The 21,709-nt window shown below is 41.1% G+C and overlaps 1 protein-coding gene and 1 long non-coding RNA gene across 10 annotated transcripts in view; one reads left to right on the plus strand and one right to left on the minus strand.

The window, feature by feature from the left end:
- MCF2L2 (MCF.2 cell line derived transforming sequence-like 2) overlaps positions 1-21,709 on the minus strand; it is a 254,021-nt gene that overhangs the window by 90,965 nt on the left and 141,347 nt on the right. For 8 of the 9 annotated variants that reach the window (XR_012430895.1, XR_012430896.1, XR_012430897.1 and 5 more), the window contains 3 exons: positions 21,339-21,516; positions 15,117-15,217; positions 2,946-3,031 (listed from right to left, as the gene is read on the minus strand). Coding sequence is in view for 6 of the 9 variants with exons in the window: in XM_065540255.2 (XP_065396327.1) it covers positions 2,946-3,031; positions 15,117-15,217; positions 21,339-21,516 (365 nt within the window). In the remaining 3 variants the exon portion in view is untranslated. Of the gene's footprint in view, positions 1-1,481; positions 2,007-2,945; positions 3,032-15,116; positions 15,218-21,338; positions 21,517-21,709 lie in introns of those variants that run through there. The other variant, XM_074031483.1, reaches the window with a different exon arrangement.
- Positions 13,687-21,709, plus strand: part of LOC102118918 (uncharacterized) — a 29,971-nt gene continuing 21,948 nt past the window's right edge. The window contains exon 1 of the long non-coding RNA XR_001488701.4: positions 13,687-13,836. This is a non-coding gene — a long non-coding RNA (uncharacterized lncRNA). The remainder of the gene's footprint in view (positions 13,837-21,709) is intronic.

Genomic DNA, 21,709 nt, shown 5'->3' on the forward strand with positions numbered 1-21,709 from the left:
TTTCTTGGCTGGGCGCAGTGGTTCACGCCTGTAATCCCAGCACTTTGGGAGGCCGAGGCAGGTGGACCACCTGAGGTCAGGAGTTTGAGACCAGCCTGGCCAACATGGTGAAACCCTGTCTCTATTAAAAATACAAAAATTAGCCGGGTGTGGTGGCACACACCAGTAATCCCAGCTACTCGGGAGGCTCAGGCAGGAGAATTGCATGAACCTGGGAGAGGGAGGTTGCAGTGAGCCGAGATTGTGCCACTGCACTCCAACCTGGACGACAGAGCAAGACTCTGTCTCAAAAAAAAAAAAAAAAAAAAAAAAAAAAAGCATTTCTCAGAATTTATCCTCATTGTTAAGCAATGCATGACTATAATCTGTTGAGAGAGGGAAGAAATCACCTCTAGTTACAGTGCCTTAAGATACCATTTGCAAAAGTTACGTTTTCCTTTTCTTTGATACTGTTAGCTGTCTGAAATACAGTCAGTTTTAACCCTAATCTCTTAATATCAGGAATGCCCTTACACCTACTTCGGAGTGTTTGGTGCTTCGATATATTTGCATGTAGTGTGCTCTCATCTGTTTTTTACCAGATTCCTGCTCAGTTCTTCACATAGCATATTGTGTAACTCAATATATATTTAAAACTTGTAAGCATCTGAATTATTTGGTTATGGTAGAACTTTTTACTTGCAAGGCATGGTAGGAGTGTTTGTAGTTGGTACTAAAATGTGATGACTTGGAAGAATTAATTAATGACCTATATTTGGGGACTTTAATTGGATGCTATAGCTGCAACGAGAATAGAACCAGAGAACTCTTGATATGCAAGGTTATTCATTCTGCGATAATAATGGGAGGAATATTCGATGTCTCTTTGAGCCCATTTTCCTTCCAATCACTTCTACATTCTGCAGTGATACAGTCCTTAATAATAGCTTTCATTACAATATTCCTTTACTCCAGACCTCAAAGACTCCTTACTGCCTCCAGCATCAAATCTAAACTCTTTTACCTGGTTTTCAAGGCCCTCTGTAATCTTTTCCTCCTTCAAGATAAAAAGCTTGGTTTTTATCACTGCCACTATTATCTATCATAATGTCATTCGTGACCCTACCTTGCTTAAGTTGGTTTCCCTTGCCAAGAACACCGCTTTTTCTATACCTGCTGAAATTTTGGAAACCCAGTTCTACCTTCTCTCTTCCCTTAAGCATCTCTTCCTTCCCTCCTCCCCAAATTTATACTTAGTCACATATATTATTGTACTACCTACTAATCATTCCATGCGTGTTTTTACTAGCTATAAGTTCTGAAGGCAACCATGCCTTGCACAGTGTCCACTTAGGATTCTGAATAATAAATCATCTCCCAAAAATCTGAAAGCTTTCTATATACCAAGCACATTTGTATTAGTTATGCAGCAAAACTCAAATCTATAGAATCAAAAAGGAATAAGGAAATACAGATTAAACAGTTGCAGCAAAGACTGGTGATCTTAAGGTATTTATTCAAAGCTGGTGGTAGAACAAAAACAGTCTTACAGATTCTACCTCTTGATTAACTCAGTGGCTAATTTTGCCTTTTCTCGAAGTTCTTTTGCAAGAAGGTAAAGATATTTTTGTTTCATTAGTTAAGTGCTGTAACTTTATTCCTTTGTGTTTCTCATAAGAAGTATGATTTGGCAGTCTGCCATAAGTTTTTTGGTTTTTTTCTTCCTCTTTGAGACAGGGTCTTGCTCTGTCACCCAGGCTGCAGCGCAGCTGTGTGATCACAGTTTAGCTTACTGCAGACTTAGCCTCCTGGGCTCAAGTAATCTTCTCACCTCAGTCTCCTGAGTAGCTGAGACTACAGGTGCACCCCACCACACCCCGGTAAGTGTTTTAACTTCTTGTGGAGATGGGGTCTCACTATGTTGCTCAGGCTGGTCTCAAGCTCTTGGGCCCGAGCAATCCTCCTACCTCAGTCTCCCAAAGTGTTGGAAAGTGTTGGGATTACAGACACGAGCCACCACACCTGGCCTGTTATAAGTTAATACAATAATTCATCAACTAACTTAAAGAACACTAAGACTCTTATAAAAGTAGGTATGAGTTTTAGTAAAAGTATTAAAAGATAAACTGTCACTTAAGGAAAACTAGAGAACATATCAATGCCAAATGGTGTTTTTCAGAGGTGATACCATTCAACACTCACATGTTGAACTGGGCCATTCGTTATAACTCCAGGACACATGTCAATCAGTAAGAGCCCACATGTTTCTCTGAATACACCGTAAGCGAAAGAATATAAAGTAGTCTAGTTAACATTATGTTTAATCAAGAAGCACGTTCCTAAAGATGTTTGTTCATTCATTCTACAGACATTTTTCAGAGGCCTGCTAAGAGTCAAGCATTATGATAGACACCATGGATAAAAGCAGCTTACAACTCAAACAGTGTGGGTATAAATAATGTGACTAGCACTAGAACAGGTGTCATGATGGGGATTCTGAGTATAAATATTTTTTTAAAAATAAATTTTCCTGTATATTTTTGGCTTTTACCTCCTTAATTTAGGCTTTCTGAATGGCACAGCATTTCTGAGGATGCAAACACCTTTCTACAGAGCAAAAACAGCATTTGTATAAATTGTGTCTTTGGGGAACCAAGAGACTTTAAATGTGTTTAAACCAATAATTCAGTCAATATCAACATTAGCTTACATGTAATATTCTCTTAATAGCCCAATTTTTTAAAACACCGTATTCTTAGAAGTTTGGTTTCTAAGATGTCACTTTAAGCTCTTTTGCTTGTTGCTTTTGTGGGATTCACAAGGTTTGTTCTCAGGTACATAAATGAAGGTTAGTATAGAGGATAAATATTATGATTCTCATCTGGGAAAGACAGGTGCTGAGATGTAAAAGAGAGGATCCTCGCCACCCGTGCCCCCACCCCGCACCCACGGATCTGCAGTCTTACCTGCGGGGAGAAAGGTCTCCGAGCCTGGCCTGCTGCTCCAGCTCAGGGTTCCCCCTTTCATGACGGCTTGCAAAGATTTCTTCATTCTGAAGTGAAAGAAATTTTGTTAAGATTTGATATTGTGGGGACCTCCTAACCTATATTTTTCTCTCTCCCAATTTCTGTGTTTGATTTTGGTTTTGATTCCCTCGATAAGCAAAATAACCAGTTTCTCATGCCGCTCTTCCTTGGGTTTTTCCCAGCCGCTCTGTGGATCCATTATGGTTTTGCCCTTTTTGGCTTCCTTTAGGCACACTAAAAACTCATTCCCAAAAGCAGGTATCGGCCGGGCATGGTGGCGGGTGCCTGTAATCCTAGCTACTTGGGAGGCTGAGGCAGGAGAATTGCTTGAACCTGGGAGGTGGAGGTTGCAGTGAGCTGAGATGGCGCCACTGCACTCCAGCCTCAGCAACAGAGCGAGACGCCATATCAAAAAAAGAAAAAAATAAAAAAACAAAAAACAGGTGTCCTTTCCCCTTAATCATGAAGGGCTATTCACACTGTACTCATAAGTGATTCATAAGAGGACAGTAAAGCGATCATTGCATTCAGCATCTCCTTTTTTTTTTTTCTCGTAAGAAATCAAGGTCTGGAAAAGTTGCACTCGTCCTAAGACCAGAAAGTGCTGGAGGCAGAGATGAGGTAAGCCCAGTGTAGGCTTTCACAGAGGTGTGATAACAAGTCTAACTAAAGACGTGCCTGGGGTACTAGTTTTGCCAATTCAGCTCTAAAACAATATGGCAATCTTATATTCCAAGTGTGTGTGTGTGTGTGTGTGTATGTGTATATATGTGTGTGTGTGTATATATGTGTGTGTATATATATATGTGTGTGTGTGTATATATATACACACGTTTTCCTTTTAAAATAGGATGCCACTCCCATAAGAATCTAAATTTTAGTTCCTTCTATTATATATATCTGGCCAGGGACCAGATAATATTTTTCATGTGTCAATATATAAAAGTTGGCCGGGTGCAGTGGCTCATGCCTGTAATCCCAGCACTTTAGAAGGTGGAGGTCAGTGGATCATTTGAGGTCAGGGGTTCAAGACCAGCCTAGCCAACATGGTGAAACCCCGTCTCTATTAAAAATACAAAAATTAGCCAGGCATGGTGGCAGGCACTGGTAATCCAGCTATTTGGGAGGCTAAGGCAGGAGAATCACTTGAGCCTGGGAGGCGGAGGTTGCAATGAGCCGAGATTGTACCACTGCACTCCAGTCTGGGCAACAGAGTGAGACCTTGTCTCAAAAGAAAAAGAAAAAAAAAAAAATATATATATATATATATGTGTGTATATATATATGTGTATATATATATGTGTATTTTATATATGTGTGTGTGTGTGTGTATATATATATATAAGTCCCAGGATTCAAATTCGAACCAGTTCCAGGATTCAAATTCAGTCTAATTATTTTCACCACACTACCAAAAAGTCTTTCTTCACATTTTCTATATAAAGTTGAACTAATTAATATAGCAGTGAATGTTACATTGTATCCTTTTGCAGTTTCTCATCTATGACATTACTATGCCCAAACTCCCTACTGAACTTTGAACTCAGTCTTACTCATCTTTGGATCACCAGCGTGTAATACAGGCCCTTCATAAAGGGTGACCATTATTACTAACAAAATTTCCTCTCACTGTGAAACCTGCTCCCAATTATAAAATGAATTGTGCTCTTTCGAACTCTGTTGATCTATTGTATGTGGGGTGGATTGTAGAGTCTTATTTCATAATAACCTAATGATGGAAAAATAACAATGATTCAGGTGTAGGTAATGGACCTTGTCATCTTTTACATTGAATGATGACATCTCCCTAATTTATAGATTTTGTCATGCATGAGATGCCCTCAGGAGCTTGCAGGAATGCCTTGGCACGTTGCTCTTGCTGACATGTGTCAGACGGTTGGTGTGGGGGTAGAGGGAGTCTCCTCTGCCAAGCAAGTCTAATGGAATATAACACTGGTGCCATTGAGGATGCAATGGGAAGGACCCACAGCAGATCCAGAGACTGCATTCATGAAAGCTGCACTGTATACCAATGTTTTACTAAGGTGTAGACAGATTAGTTGTGTTCTAGCATAGTGGCTTTCAGCCTGACCACAACTCACAAGAAGTACATCATAACACACACACACACATACACACACATAAACATTTTTTCATTTACATCGTAACTGATGAGATATCTTTTATTTTTATGTTTAATTTTAATTTTATTTTATTTTATTGAGATGAAAGGTGAATTGTAGCCAAATTACTTTTAGGAAATTTTAAAATTATACATTTTGAAAGATCTAGGAGGAAGAGAGCATATTCAAGTAAAAGCTTTCTTTTATTCAAATAGTAGACAAAAATATTGACCATAGAAACTCAGCAATTGCTGCTGTATTTCTTAGTGAGGGATTCCTTATGAGCTCCATTGAATGATAAAAGGATACTCTTCTAAAGCAGAGCAACAATCGTTTTTTGTGACACTGCATCCTTTTTCCCTTCCTTCACCCTGAATTTCCCCTAGGGTATACCTAGGAGACGGAGGGCTGGCAGCCAGCTGGTGCTGTGAAAGGGAAGTCACTCATGCCTGCCCTGTCTGGAGGCCAATCAGGCGGAACAGCCCCTCTCCCCTTATGGTCATTTTATCCTGAAGAAAAAGGGTGGCAAAAAGATGGCAAAGAAGATTGCTGATCACAGATCACTGTTACAAATATAACAGCTGGCCGGGCGCGGTGGCTCACGCCTGGAATCCCAACACTTTGGGAGGTCGAGGCGAGCGGATCACGAGGTCAGGAGTTCAAGACCAGCCTGACCAACAAGGTGAAAACCCGTCTCTACTAAAAACACAAAAATTAGCCGGGCATAGTGGCGCATGCCTGTGGTCCCAGCTACTCAGGAGGCTGAGGCAGGAGAATCACTTGAACCCAGAGGTGGAGGTTGAGTGAGCTGAGATTGTGCCACTGCACTCCAGCCTGGGTAACAGAGCAAGATTCCATCTCAAAAAGGTTGGGGCGGGGGTGGCAATGAAGGCAGGGAACTGCTCTGGGTCCAACTCCCCTCACATACACCCAACCCCCATATCCACCCCACAAACCTCCACCTCCCCACTTCCAGCCTCTCTCCAGTTTCAAAGTGACGCCAACCAACACACAGGCTCTCCAGGAGCACCTTGAATGGTAACTTCTTACATTTTCTCATTACACTTATAATCTAATTGTTTTCTCCCCTATATTTTTAAGAAATACATGCTCTCAAAATTGAATTTTGAGGAATTTCATAAAAAAAAAAAAAGTTTTGTTTTCAGTTTCTCTAAAGGACACAGAAACCTTTTTCAAACTCATACTGTGAAAAGTCCCAATAGCTAATTTTCAATCGATTATTGAAATTGTTTTTTTTCTTCACTAAAGGGGAGATAGCAACTTTGAACGAAATTAAATTAACTTTTTCCCAAAGTTAAATGATTTTACTTTGTGATTTTAGGAATGTGTAGAAAGCGATTTCAGTTCCAACTCTTAAAGTAAGGCTATCTGGGCTGGGCGCGGTGGCTCACACCTGTAATCCCAGTGCTTTGGGAGGCCGAGGTGGGCAGATCACCTGAGGTCAGGAGTTTGAGACCAGCCCGGCCAACATGGTGAAACCCTGTCTCTACTACAAATACAAAATTAGCTGGCATAGTGATGCGCGCCTATACTCCCAGCTACTCAGGAGGCTGAGGCAGGAGAATCGCTTGAACCCAGGAGGCGGAGGTTGCAGTGAGCTGAGATCGTGCCACCACACTCTAGTCTGGGCAGCAGAGTAAGACTCTGTTAAAAACAAAACAAAACAAAACAAAACAAACAAAAAAAACCAAGGGTATCTGGTAATTTAAGGTAAAAGTATTATTCACTATTATGATCACTTTCCTTAAAAACAGGAGCTATTGGCCGGGCGTGGTGGCTCACGCCTGCAATCCCCGCACTTTGGGAGGCCGAGGCAGGCGGATCACAAGGTCAGGAGATCGAGACCACGGTGAAACCCCGTCTCTACTAAAAATACAAAAAATTAGCCAGGTGCGGTGGCAGGCGCCTGTAGTCCCAGCTACTCAGGAGGCTGAGGCAGGAGAATGGCATGAACCCGGGAGGCGGAGCTTGCAGTGAGCCAAGATTGTGCCACTGCACTCCAGCCTGGGTGACAGAGTGAGACTGTCTCAAAAAAAAAACAAAAACAAAAAACAAACAAAAAAAAAAGAAAAACAGGAGCTATTAGGCCCAATTCTGAGGAGAGAATAAAAAGTAGATTTCAAGCACCCGTACCACCTTCTTCATTTAAAGAATGACAATAAAATGTTAAAGGTTTAGCATTTTCTGGCATTGTAAATTTAATTAATTAATTATGTAAATTATGGAAATGAGAAATAAAATGAAAAGGTATGTCACGTAAGAATCAATAATTATCAAAATGTTCTCTACCAAATGGGATGCAGGAGAGGATAGTGAGAAAAAGGAAAGGAAAAGGAAGGGAAGGAAATAAAGGCAAAGGTATTTACCCACAGCCTGAGTCCAGGGTGTTCTACACCATGCAGCCCCAGAGTGAAAAATACTAGCCTCAGGAATGAGTGGCTCTGTCTTCCTCTCCACAGCTGATGGGAAAAAGAGGGGAACCCTCAACTGTTTGTTTTGAGATTCACTGGGTTTTGATATGGAGAACAGGAAGAGACTCTATCCTAGCAGTGCATTCACAGCTGGTTTGTCTGCCCTATTTGCTCTACCCTAGCACTTCTTTTCCTACTTTCCATTTTCACTGCCTGCAAAAGCCACTGCAATATTACTTTGGAAAACTGGGCAGTCTGTCCCTTTTTTAAAACCGCAACTATTTCCAGGAGAGTTAAAGGGCTTTCAGACTGCCCATCATTCATGCATTGTGGTGAACTAGCTCAGATTGCCTCTACCTTTAGTCCAGATCAGCTGTCTTGGGAGGGGGGCTTCCTGGAGGAAAGGACGAGGAGAGGAAGGTTTTAGGACATTGTATAGACTGAATCCCCTTTGGAGGGGAACGGCAGACTTGAGGAACAAGCCTCAGTGTTCCTGAGGCTTTGTGGAAATGAGAAATGAATAGAGAAAGGTAAGAGACTGGATCCTAAATGCAATTTTGCCTATTTCAAAATTTTCAGATGGTCTTTTTTTTTTTTAGACAAGGTCTTGCTCTGTTACCCAGGCTGAAGGAGAGTGGTGTGATCATAGCTTCCTGAAGCTTGCAGCCTCAAACTCCTGAGCTCAAGCGATCATCCTGCTTCAGCCTCCCAAAGCACTGGGATTACAGGCGTGAGCCACCACCCCCAGCTTCAGGGTCTTTTTAATCCGAGATCTTAAATTTCCCAGCTACCATTGTTAGTAATTAATTCAATTCACTTGCTGGTTAAATTGGCTTTTATAGACTGGACTAATACTCTAAACACTATTGGTAATAGTTTGTTTTCAGGAAAAACATCTTATAAAACTGACTGCAAATGTTTTAACAATGATTTGCAAATATGTAATTCTGTTTAAAATATCAGGAAGTGAGAAACATGTTATGTGATAATTTTTGCCCATTCCCAAACCAAGAAAATGTAAAGGAAGTAAGTGTGCCAAGGCCACTGAAAAGAAGCTGCCCATACATCTTGAATCTTCTCAGGCTGTTTGGTTTCATCTGATTTTAAGCTCCATGGATAAATTTCATTGTAACAATTTTTATGTCTGTAAATCTTAACCTATAAATAAAATCACAAATCAGAAAAGTACTTTATTAGGCCAGTCTTTGTCCCAGCAAATTTGGTCCAAAGCTAGTTTACAAATAATTGCCACACAGCTACAAGGCCAGTGGGTTGACTATCCTAGCATCAATGGTGTGGGCAGGGCTGCAGCCTCTGGGGCAGCATTAGCCCCACTGACAGAGGGTATAGGGTGCTCTTATCAATCTATGAGACCCCAGCCCCAACCTGGACTCAGCTGTCATAAGCCTTTACTTCTTACTGTTCCTCCTAAGTACTTTATCCAGCCAACAAATTCATCCCATGAGGAATCCAAGATGGAAACCTCGAAGCTGTCTTTAATATCATGCTTCCTCCCCCTACCTTCTCTGCCTTGATCCGTTCCTTCATTCTACACATTTCCTCCAATAGTCGTGTTCTAGGCACTAGAGAGAACGTTTCAGTCAATGGGTATAATTTCTGCTCATCTCTTTTTGCCACGGCTACTAGTAAGCTCTCACCACTGATGTCTCAGCCAACTGTGACAACTGCCAGAGGCTGGTCAGCCTGCCTGCCTTCATCTAACCTGCTCTTCAGTGTCTACCAGAGTCAGCTTCCTAAAACACAGGTGCCCTCCTCCTCCTGTCAACATTCCTCAACGACAGCCTCAGTAAACTGTCTCTTATCTACCTTCCCAGCATTCTTGAGCCATTCCCAGGACAGCCTAGGCCCTTTAGACCTCTGAGATGTTATACCCTTCCTCATTCTGGAATGCCCTTCTCTGTCTTACCCACCTTTCAGAGTTCTAGTTATTCTTTTTTTTTTTTTTTTTTTTGAGACGGAGTCTCGCTCTGTCACCTAGGCTGGAGAGCAGTGGCGCCATCTTGGCTCACTGCAACCTCTGCCTCCCGGGCTCAAGTGATTCTCCTGCCTCAGCCTCCCAAGTAGCTGGGATTACAAGTGCCTGCTGCCATGCCCAGCTAATTTTTGTATTTTTAGTAGAGACAGGGTTTCACCATGTTGGTCAGGCTGGTCTCAAACTCCTCACCTCAGGTGATCCACCTGCTTCAGCCTCCCAAAGTGCTGGGATTATAGGTGCAAGCCACCACCCTATTTATTCTTTAGAGTTGAATTCAAATGCCACCTCCTTTGAAAGCCATCCTTGATGTCCTTGTGAGGAATTGCTTTCTCTACCACCTTATATATTCCTTTTACTGTAGAAATGTCATTCTGCTATATATTATAAATTATTAGAAATATGTTGTTTCCCCCATGAAAGTTTCAAGTTTCCTGAGTTTAGGCCTGATGATACAATCATTTTCATATAACCCATAGCAATTGCCTTAATATATATTAAATTGAGCTGAATAAGCCATGTACCCAGTTGGACCCACCAAATATTTCAGTGATGTCATTTTTTTATTGGTGAAAGAGCAAGGCCAATGGTGATCTTAATGTTATTCTCTCTTTCATCTTATTCAGCTCCCTCAACAAAAATACATTTCCTAGCTTAATGTAATCACCACCTCACTCCCCTGAACTTCAGACCCTATGCTAGCCTGAGAAATCCAGATCAAACATAATGAGTTCTCCTTTATCCCAAGTCCTCATGGCCTATAAATGTAACCTCTAGGACAATGTTACAAAAAGTGAGATCTTTATACCACCTGCATTCTTGTCACCAAACGTGTAAGTTAAAAATTCAGATTCTGAGTGCAGTGGCTCACGCCTGTAATCCCAGCACTTTGGGAGGCTGAGCCAGGGGATCACCTGAGGTCAGGAGTTCAAGACCAGCCTGGGCAACATGGTGAAACCCTGCCTCTACCAGAAATACAAAAATTAGCCAGGCGTGGTGATGGGCCTCTGTAATCCCAGCTACTCTGGAGACTGAGGCAGGAGAATCAATTGAACCTGGCTGAGATCACTCCATGGCACTCCAGCCTGGGCAACAAAGTGAGACTCCGTCTCAAAAAAAAAAAAAAAAATCAGATTCCGGGACCCAACCCTACACTTCCCTAATTAGAATCTCAGAGAGTGGGGCCCTGGGAATCTACATAATTCATAAGCTTCTCAGAGCTGTGGTACACAGGAAACCATGAGAATCCTTGTTCTGGAAACTTCAGAGAACTTGGCTGGGGGCTACCCCAGGATTTGGTAGAGTCCCTAAATCTCCTGTTAGCTCTGACACTGACTAGACTTCAAATATCATAGAAGGCAAGCACTGAAATGTGTTTATAATTCTACAGTTTTCTTGTTGAGAATCAGAAATATTAATAAAAACTTCTGGAAGTCAAAGTAATAAGAAGACAAGGAACTGAATTTAGTCCTTGATCTGTTATCATTTGGCAGTAAGGTACATATTCAACAACAGGATCATTCTGTATAAGCCCCAAATCTGACCTTCTTTCACCTTCTTTTCATCTTTCACACTGACCATTCTGTCTTTTAAACACAGGATTAAATGAGGAACTAAAATTCACCAAGAACCTGCTAGGTATCAGGTACAGTGCAAGTTGCTTTCCACACATTTCTCATTTAATCAGCCACCTGTGAAATTGCTATGATTTATCACCATTTGGCAGAAAAGGACATTTAGGGCACAAGAGATTAAATAAGCTGCTGGTTGGGTACATTAAGTATTAATAAATAATCAGATAGATAAGTTAGGTAGTTAAGTAAGCTGCCAGATTAGTAAACAGCTAGTTTCAAATCCCACCTACAACATTTACTAGTTGCATGACCCTTGGGGAAACTCAGCCTCTGAGTCTCGTGGCACTGCTGATAAAACGGAAAACATCATCCTCACAAGGTCTGAGGACTAGAGATGGACTCAGGTACACACAGCACCCAGTACAATGTCTGGCCTTCAGTCAATGATAGCAACCCTCCACTCACCTCTCCATTCCCTTCCAGCTCCTGCATTCAAAAACTTTCATTTATTTATTTTTAATTTAGGAGGCTCTTTGCTCAGAATCCTGAAAAGGCTTCTGTTACTTTACTTTTTTTTTTCAACCTCTGGGAGCACAGAATAGGCTTCTGCTCCTTTAAATAACTTTAACAGGCACCAAGGAACACTGTTAGCTCTTTCTTAATTCTGTAGGTACACATTTAGGAAAAAGAAATTGTTAGCCTCTGACTTATTTCCAGCTTACAAAAAGGCTGTGATGTTGGCAGCCCGGGAAAAGTAGTTCCCGTGAGTCATGCTTTCAGCTTCCAGCCAGTGAAGAACAGGAAATAGTTACATCACTATCGCCAAAAAGCACAGCGAATCGCTTCCACCACAGGGCTTTCCCAGATGACGTCAGTGAGCTGAGCACAGGGCATCACTCTTGCCAGATGGCCCCGGAAGAGTCTCAGCTGCCCTGTCAAGTTTAGCTTCTCAAGTTCCCCAGAACCAGCACGGCAAGGATCATCCCTCCAGAAAAGGAAATGATTTCTCTGATCGTGATCAAACCATGTCATGATTTCAGTTGTAGGTGGTGAGTATCAGTGACTGTATTATACATGGTTTTGGTTCACAGCTACTTTTTTTCTCTGCGTACTTACTCTCAAGGGCAAAGGGGTGGCATTTATCACAATGTTATGATTCACTCTGCTAGACTGGCTGTGTTTCATTTCATCTTTGAGTTCTAGACCTAAGGCCAAAGGATGTCAGAATTGCCACCCAGAGTTAGATGCATGCTCTATGCATCCTGGTCATCTCTCTTGGACAGCGGCCACTAAACACAAGCTGCAATGATTATTGTTGATGTAGTCAACTGATTTGTCCCCCTTTTAATAATCCATGATCCACACAGACATGAATCTAAACCTTTTTTTTTTGAACCTATCTTTTTCTTACTAGTTTTCTTATGTATTTTGGAATAACAATTTCTCTGGTTATAATACACAATGTGTGACACACTAACTGCATTTATTGGTCCTAAATTCATTCCTAAGTCTAGGATTTGGGGATTTAGTGCACAAATCCACTTTCTTCCTGCTCATGTTGTTCATGACTTTATGGATTCTGCTTACATTTCCTTCCATAGCCTTGGTCTTTCTAAGCAGAAATCTGACCAGCCTCTGTTCCTACTCTGCTTCCTCCACCACCTTGACTGTTAACATATGCTGTTGTGGGAAACGCTTTTCATTAAATATGCAACAAATCAACAATGAGGAAGAAAACAACTAAAGCACAGAAGGATGATTTCAACATGGACTTGTGCTTGTTTAACAGTACCCATACTGTTTGGTGAGTTGCCTAAATACAGAGGGAGATGGCATCTTAACAGGATGGGTTTGGAGTCTGAATTAAATAAACAACATGGCAAAAGAAGGAAGAAACCAAAAGTTGGGTGACCAGGGCTTCTTGGATTCTACTCAACACTTTCCACACCAACAGGCCTCCGATTCTATCCCCACTGCTGCTCCTACACTGTCTATGTTTTTCTTTTACAACAACAACAAAAAACCATAGAACTTGTTTACTGTTCACAATAATTGAAATAAATCACTCTAATTTGGATTCCTTTATATGAGAACTTCCATATGCTTAAAACTCCCGTAGCATCTTTATAGTGTGCAGGTCATAAATATGTTGTCTGAATATGGGCAAAGTAGGTCATAGAGATACGAAGTGAGTTCATGTCATGTTGTGAGTCAGTGGCAACAGAATATGAGCTCAGGGGCCAAATCTGAGCTCTGATCATGTGACACAGTCCTCACCTTCAGAGATGACACTCTCCCAGAAGTCCAGGGTGCAGAAATGGAGAGGCTGATGTTCACTTTTGAAGAGGACCACAATGAAACCCTTTTAACATTACTTAATGATTCCACAGACCTCCTGGGTGTTAAATCAGGTGAATCTATTTTTAAAAATTGCTATTTACTTTTTTAGGTGGCTGATCAAGACAGTATGAAATTTCATACAGTTTCCTAACTTGAGAAAACATGGTGATGCAATTCCTCCAACCAGAAGGGATTTATGGACAGCAGTGGCTAGGTCCTAATCTGCCCTGAATACAGGATGACTGCACAGATTCGCAGATGGACGCAGCTTTCTCTCTAAGAAAAGTCTGCTGAGAACCCTCGTTCCCGCTCTGTTTCTGCCTCCAAGAAGAAAAGCCTAAAACTCACTTTCTTCCAGACTCTTTAAAGGTCAGTGGAGTTCCCGTGGGGTTCATATTCAGACGCTTTGGGGATTGATGATGGATCATAAATGTTGCTGAAGCTCATTTGAGCCCCTGGCCTCATGGTTTCAGAACCAGTCAGCCAGTCAAATATTTAATTTTCAGGGAGGCAGGGGAAGGGAACCCCTCCAGGGGTTGCTATGCAGCAACATATATTCACAATTCACAATTAATTATACTTCAGTTTCTCAATGTATGTTACTTTAAAATTATACAGTGCTTAGCAATTTTCAAATTTTCATTTCATGCTCAAAATATTTTCAGGACGTAGCTATTGTTATACCCATTTGTACAAGCAAGAAACTGAGGTTTCAAGAGGTTATGTTGCTTAAACCCAGATCTGCCTGATTCCAAACCTTATGCTTTTTTTAAACTTCTATTTTGAAATAATTATATTAAGTCACATGAGGTTGCAAAGAAATGGAAAGTCTCATGTCCCCTTTCTCCAAACCTCCTCCAATATTAACATCTAAGAAACTGACACTGGCACAATCCACAGAGCCTATTAAGCGTTCACCAGTTATTCACGCACTTGTGTGTGTGCATGTATGTGTGCAGCTCTATGCAATTTTGTCATGCTCTTTTTTTTTTTTTTTTGAGACGTGGTTTCGCCCTGTTGAACAGGCTGGAGTGCAGCAGCACAATCTTGGCTCACCATAACTGCCACTTTCCAGTTTCAAGTGATTCTCCTGCCTCAGCCTCCCAAGTAGCTGGGACTACAGGCGTCCGCCACCACGCTCATCTAATTTTTGTATTTTTAGTAGAGATGGGGTTTCCCCATGTTTGCCGGATGGTCTCAAACTCCTGACTTCGTGATCCGCCCGCCTCGGCCTCCCAAAGTGCTGGGATTACAGGTGTGAACCATCGCGCTCAGCCTGTCATGCTCTTTTTATACATGAACCATATACTGTTCTACCAATTTTAAATATGAAGTCAGATTACAGAAATAAATAAAATGATTTTTCTTTTACTACAACAGTACCTACCGATAATTACATACACAACCAAATTTCATTTCTAGCTGTCATTAAGAAGAAAGAAAAGGATGAAAAGAAAAAAAATCCTATAAACCCCAGTTCTTGAAAGCATTAGTCTGTGCTATGTGCCTTGATGGGCTTATCTTCTGGAGGTGACAATAGGTACAGATTAAGGAAATATGGAAATATGATTTGTTGATTTATTGATAATTATGACAGCAATCTTCTCTCTTGTCAGAAAGTTCCATAAGTAAAATAAAGGTAATTTTACCTTGACTTCAAATTTAGTCTCATCGTCTTCCTTTCTCCGGGAGTTCAACTCTGTCTCTGTATAAGGTTCCTCAGACGTTCTCAGAGGAGGAGCTAGAGGGACTAAGAAAACCTGCCATTAATTTGGTTATTTGACTTATAAATTATAACTCAGAGCACTTTGTCTGACTTGGACAAATAGCTGGACCATGTCAATGTGGTTAACTAAAAAAGCTCAGTTGAGCTGCTGCACTGATTTCCCAGGTGGTGGATGAAATTGGAGGTGAAGGAGAGACACAGAAAAGAAATAGAATCCTTGACTCCAGGGACTTGACATTTCAGCAGAAGAGAAAAAAGTCACACCCAGCACCGTACGAAACATCAAACTACAATAAATCTATAAATCTAGTAATGTGGTAAAGAACAGTAGATTTTCTGTCATTCCCATTTTTAAGACTCAGCTAAAAGGTCACTTTCGGCTGGGTTTGGTGGCTCACACCTGTAATCCCAGCACTTTCGGAGGCCGAGGTGGGCACATCACCTGAGGTCAGGAGTTCGAGACCAGCCTGGCCAACATGGTGAAATCCCGTCTCTACTAAAAATACAAAAATTATCTGGGCACAGTGGCATGTGCCTGTAATCCCAGCTACTTGGGAGGCTGAGGCAGGAGAATCACTAGAACCTGGGAGGCAGAGGTTGTGGTGAGCTGAAATCGTGCCACTGCACTCCAACCTGGGCAACAGAGCTAGGCTCCATCTCAAACAAACAAACAAACAAACAGGACACTTTCCTCATGAAGTCTTCCTTATTACAAACTTTATGGATTCCTTTATGCACTGCTGCTTAGGCATGCATCATGTGTACAGCATAATGTTGCACTTGATGTTGGTCTTTGATTCGAAGACTAAATTCTAGGTACTGCATTGTACTGAATATATTTTCCATTATAAAGGTAATTAATTTTTGCTTATTATAGAAAATCTGAAAAACACTAAAATCTTAACATTGAAGCATAGTCACTTAGTATATTTCCTTATAGTCTTCTTTCAAATGCTCTCCCTCATTTTACCCACATACATGTATACACACAATCATACTATGATTGTACTGTAAGAGGATGGCCATGCTTGCGATAGCCAGCAGTTGTTGCAGGTAATCTGATGGTATAATTGTTGCATTCCAGAACTGATGGACCCACATTTATCAGTGAATGGGAGGACTGTGAGAATCAGTTGGCTGAGTCAGGAAGAAATTGGGCTGTCTTACTCTTGCTCTTTTCTCTCGGTCACTCTATCTCCCTTCTCCCCTTCCCACAAGGTCCTAGACACCTGGGAAATATCCTTTCTTTAAGCTCCATGGCCATTTGGTAGTAAAATTGGGACTTGGAGAGGAGAAGCCCTGGTTAGGCCTCAAGGCTTCCTAACCCACCTTACCAGCTTTACCAAGCATTGTGGGTGATGGCCACAAGGCTAATAGATAAGAGGTACTTTGAATTCTTATTTGTCACAGTCGCCACCCTTGTATATGCTGGTCCCTTGGGAAACTCACAGGAGATGTGATTAATCCCAGGCAGGATTTGAGCATTTCTTTTTTTCTTTTCTTTTCTTTTTTTTTTTTTTGAGATGAAGTCTCGCTCTGTTGCCAGGCTGGAGTGCAGTGGTGTGATCTCAGCTCACTGCAACCTCCACCTCCCAGGTTCAAGTGATTCTTCTGCCTCAACCTTCCAAGTAGCTGGGACTACAGGCACGCACCACTATGCCCAACTAATTTTTGTATTCTTAGTAAAGACGGAGTTTTACCATGTTGGCCAGGATGGTCTTGATCTCTTGACCTCATGATCTGCCTGCCTCAGCCTCCTAAAGTGCTGGGATTACAGGCGTGAGCCACCGCGCCTGGCCGATTTTAGCATTTACAGGTCCCAAGACCAAAATGCCATTCATCAAACGCCACCAATATATCACCCTGATTCTTAGCTATGATAGACTTGAGGGAGGTTGACATCTGACCTCCAGAGGCTCCTCCCAACCCTTTCATTCTGTGAGCCAACTGGAAGCAGCTTGGGCTTTCTATGGGTTTTTCATAGATGTTATGTTGAAAATGGTAGGAAAGTACACTGCTGCCCCAGGTTATATATATGACCATTAATGCTGCTTTGTAATAACAGACAATCCTTTGGGCTCCTCCCTCTCTGTGGGCTCTCTATAAAGTGAGTGATTCCAGGCACAATAACTAGATGCTAGAAATGGATGCACTATAATTGGTGACACCATGACTGAGAAGTGCCTGTCCTTGACACTGTAAGTAGAGTGAAGCAGTGAAAGGTAGGGCCACAGAAGCCACACTGCTGGTGTTCAAGCCTTGCTCTTCCATGCACGAGGCACACATGATTACAGTCACCTCTGTGCCTTACCTTTTTCATCTGTAAAGTAGGGAAAAATGAGAAATCCTATAGTAAAGGCTGTGATGAGGCTTTAATGAGTTCATTTGTGAAGAATGTGGATCATATACAATGCATAACATATTTTAGCTATTATAGTCACATGGCATTAAAAAGTTTTTTCACATTCCTTATGAACTTCAGAGGTGTTAAAAGTTGTAGCCAACGCATCCAGCTAACAAGAGTCAGAGCTGAAATTCCAGCTCTTAAGCCCTTCCACCCATCTTCTTTACACTGTGAAATACCATTGCTTATCTTGGCACAGACTCAGCTACTAAGGAATCACACAAAAATGTTTGAAAAGCCTTTTAGTGACTTGCTAGAGTCCACACTCAGTAGATACTTGCCAAAAACAAAAGTGCAGGATTGTTCTGCAAAACGAGCTAGTTGTTTGACTTAGGTCAATGACAACCTGTTCAGACTTGACAAAGACCTATTTATTCTGGAAAGGAGTGTTATCTATTATGAAATCTTGTATTTGAAAAGCCGAGAAACAAATCTCTAATTCTTGCTTTATTTACTTGAAACAAACATATGTTCCTTGAAACAACAAATGAAGCCAAGTCATAGACATGAACATGGTTTAGCTTGAGGGAAGATGAAAGGTCAAGAAAACAAAGTTCTGTTTCCAATCATCTAAGAAGGATGTGTCTGTGTATGTTTGGGTATGTCTGTGGTATGTGTATGCAAGTGTGTTAGAGTGTGTACGTGGATGTGTGTGTGTATTTGCAGATAAAATTCAGGAAATAAATACACTACATGTTATCAGGCTTACTTCTAAAAAGTAGGATACATGGTGGAAGACGAGGCACTGTAAATTGTACTAAATGGAGAATTACCAAAACACACCACAATTTTCAGATAAACAAAAACTGAAAGAATGTATTGCTAACAGGCCAGGCACAGTGGCTCACAACTGTAATCCCAGCCCTTAGGGAGGCAGAGGCGGGAGGATAGCTTGAGCCCAGGAGTTCGAAACCTGCCCGGACAGTATAGCAAGACTCCGTTCTCCACAAAAAGGAAAAAATAAAGACAAGAAAAGAATTTGTTGCCAGTAGACTCCCCAACAATAAATACTAACAGAAGCTCTTTATTCTGAAGAGAAATGACGTAAGATAGTAACTCAAATCTATAATAAGGAATGAAGAACCCCAGAAATGGTGAATAAGGGGGTATGTATACACACACACACACACACACACACACATATGTATTTGTCTTAATTTGATATATGACTATTGAAAGCAAAGATTGTAATACCATAGTGGGGGTTTAACATATATAGATGTAATATTTATGATAAGAATAGCACAGAGGATGGATGGGGAGCATATGGAAGTATGATGTTGTAGATTTCCTATATTTTGCATAGAGTGGTATGAAACTAACTCAACAGATCATGACAAGTTAAGATGCATATGGTAATCCCTAGTCTGGGTGAAAAACAGTGCAAAGAGATATGATAACAAGCCAATAGAGGAATTAAAACAAAATATTAAAAAATATTTACTAACCCAAAAGAAAGCAGGAAAGGAGGAAAAGAGGAATAGAAAGTATGTGAGACATAAAGGATAACAAAACAGGACCTCTAAATCCAACTATATCAATAATGATGATGGATGTAAACATAAAAATCTAATCACTCCAATTACAAGGCAGAGGTTGCAGTGTATAAAAAGGCAAGGCCCAACTATATGCTGCCTACAACAAATATACTTTAAATACAAAGAAGAATAGAAAACAAAAAAAAAATACGTTGTGCAAACACTAAGCACGAGAAAACAGGAATGGCTGTGACAATATCACACAAGATAGACTTTAAGAGTATTTCTAGAGATAAGGAGCAAAGGAGAGACGTTTCATCATTATAAAAGGGCTAATATATCTGCAAGACATAAAAACCATGAATATATATGTGCTTAATGACAGAGCGCCACAATACACAACACAAACAAATGACATGTACATCCCGCCCAAGGACAGTTTATTCCGAGAATGTACAGTTGTTTTCACATTTGAAAATAAATCATTGTAATTTACCATATTAACAAATAAAGAAGAAAAACCATATCATTATCTCAATACATGGACCAAATAAGCATTTGAAAAACTCAATAATCATTCATGATAAAAATTCTCAAAAAAAATAGAAATAGAAGGGAATTCCCTCAATCTGATAAAAGACATCTGTGGAAAACCTATAGCTTACATCATACTTAAAGGTGAAACTTCAACTTTTTTCCTAATATTGGGAAAACACACGGATGTCTGCTCTCACCATTTCTATTTGACATTGTAGTGGAGGTCCCAGTCATTATAATATGACCAGAAAAAAAAGTACAAAGATTGAAACAGAAAAAGTAAAAGTATCCCAATTCACAGATGATAGGATTATATCTCTATATAGAAATCTATTCCTATTCTTAAATACGGTTAATTCCATTCATTATAGGGTTAAAAAAAAGTGAAATGCCTAAGGCCTTTACACTCAAAACTACTGCATTGTTGAGAGAAATTAAAGACCTAAAAAACATAAGTTATAACATATTCAGGAATTGGAAAAGTCAATACTGGTAAGATAATAGTTCTCTCCAAATTGGCTCATATATCCAGTGTAATCCCTATCATAATCCCAGCAGAAATTGAAAGGTGATTCTAAAACTTATGGAAAAACGAAAAGGACCTAAAATAGCCAAAACAACCTTGAAAAAGAACAACGTTGGAACACTGCATGACTTGATCTTAAATGCTAACTAATAAGCTATAGTAATCAGGACCATATGGGATTGGCATAAGAACTTACCTATTTTTTAAATCTCTGCTCAAAGAACCAATTTTACTACACCATTGCTAATAAAACGTGGGCCTTTTAAAGGTCCTGAATGGAGTCTATTGTATGCTGTTATTATTACGTTGTTATTATTATGATGCATTTGTTGTTGCTGTTGTTGTCGAGATGGAGTTTTGCTCTTGTCACCCAGGCTGGAGTGCAATGGCACAATCTCGGCTCACTGCAAACTGCCTCCCGGGTTCAAGCAATTCTTCTGCCTCAGCCTCCTGAGTAGCTGGGATTACAGGCACCCACCACCATGCCCAGCTAATTTATATATATATATATATAAATAAATTTTTTCTTTTTTTTTTTTTGAGATGGAGTCTCGCTTTGTCGCCCAGGATGGAGTGCAGTGGCGCCATCTCAGCTCACTGCAAGCTCTGCCTCCCGGGTTCACGCCATTCTCCTACCTCAGCCTCCTGAGAAGCTAGGACTACAGCCACCCGTGGCCACGCCGGGCTCATTTTTTGTATTTTTAGTAGAGATGGGGTTTCACTGTGTTAGCCAGGATGGTCTCTATCTCCTGACCTTGTCATCTGCCCCCCTCAGCCTCCCAAAGTGCTGGGATTATGGGTGTGAGCCACCACACCCAGCCTAATTTTTATATTTTTAGTAGAGACGGGGTTTCACCATGTTGGCCAGGCTGGTCTCGAACTCCTGACCTCAGATTATTCACCCGCCAAGGCCTCCCAAGGTGCTGGATTACAGGCGCGAGCCACCGCGCCCAGCCTTTATGATGCATTTTTTTTTTTTTTTACTTCTTCAGTAGATTGTGTGTTTCTCCTTACATCCAGGCACTTGGTGTTATCTAAGTGTTTATGTCTTCCATGTCTGCGCTATGGCATATCTGTAGTCTGTTTTAAAAAGTATCTGTTAAAACAGTGACCATTATCCATTGTAGACCACCAGTCTCAGTCCTTATGTTGCTGGAGAAACACAAAAGCCACAAAGCTTCTTTTCCTCAAATAACCTACCCGAGGTGGAGGGCTGGCTGGTTTTCGATGACACCCATTTTGGTGAAGACTCAGGATGTGGGGCCACAGGTTGCACTGGACGAGTCTGTTTGGCTGCCAGTTTCATCAGACTCACTTGCCTCTTGTGAAATATTTCCTGGACATCATCCAGCCTCTGCAAAACTTTCTGAGCTTTGGCCTGCAGTAACAAAAGCAAATCATGATGAACAGGTCTCTCTGTATACAGCCTGAGGACACGAAGCATTCCCTTTCTCCCAGCTTCCCCTACTCCCCCCATCCCTACCTCCCTCAGGTGACCCCCTCTGGGCATCACTATGCAAGTCGTTGTAGGTCCTGCCATGCTCCAGAATTGTGCATCTAAGGATCAGCCT

The sequence above is a fragment of the Macaca fascicularis genome, chromosome 2, assembly GCF_037993035.2.
Source record: "Macaca fascicularis isolate 582-1 chromosome 2, T2T-MFA8v1.1".
Lineage (NCBI taxonomy): Eukaryota > Metazoa > Chordata > Mammalia > Primates > Cercopithecidae > Macaca > Macaca fascicularis.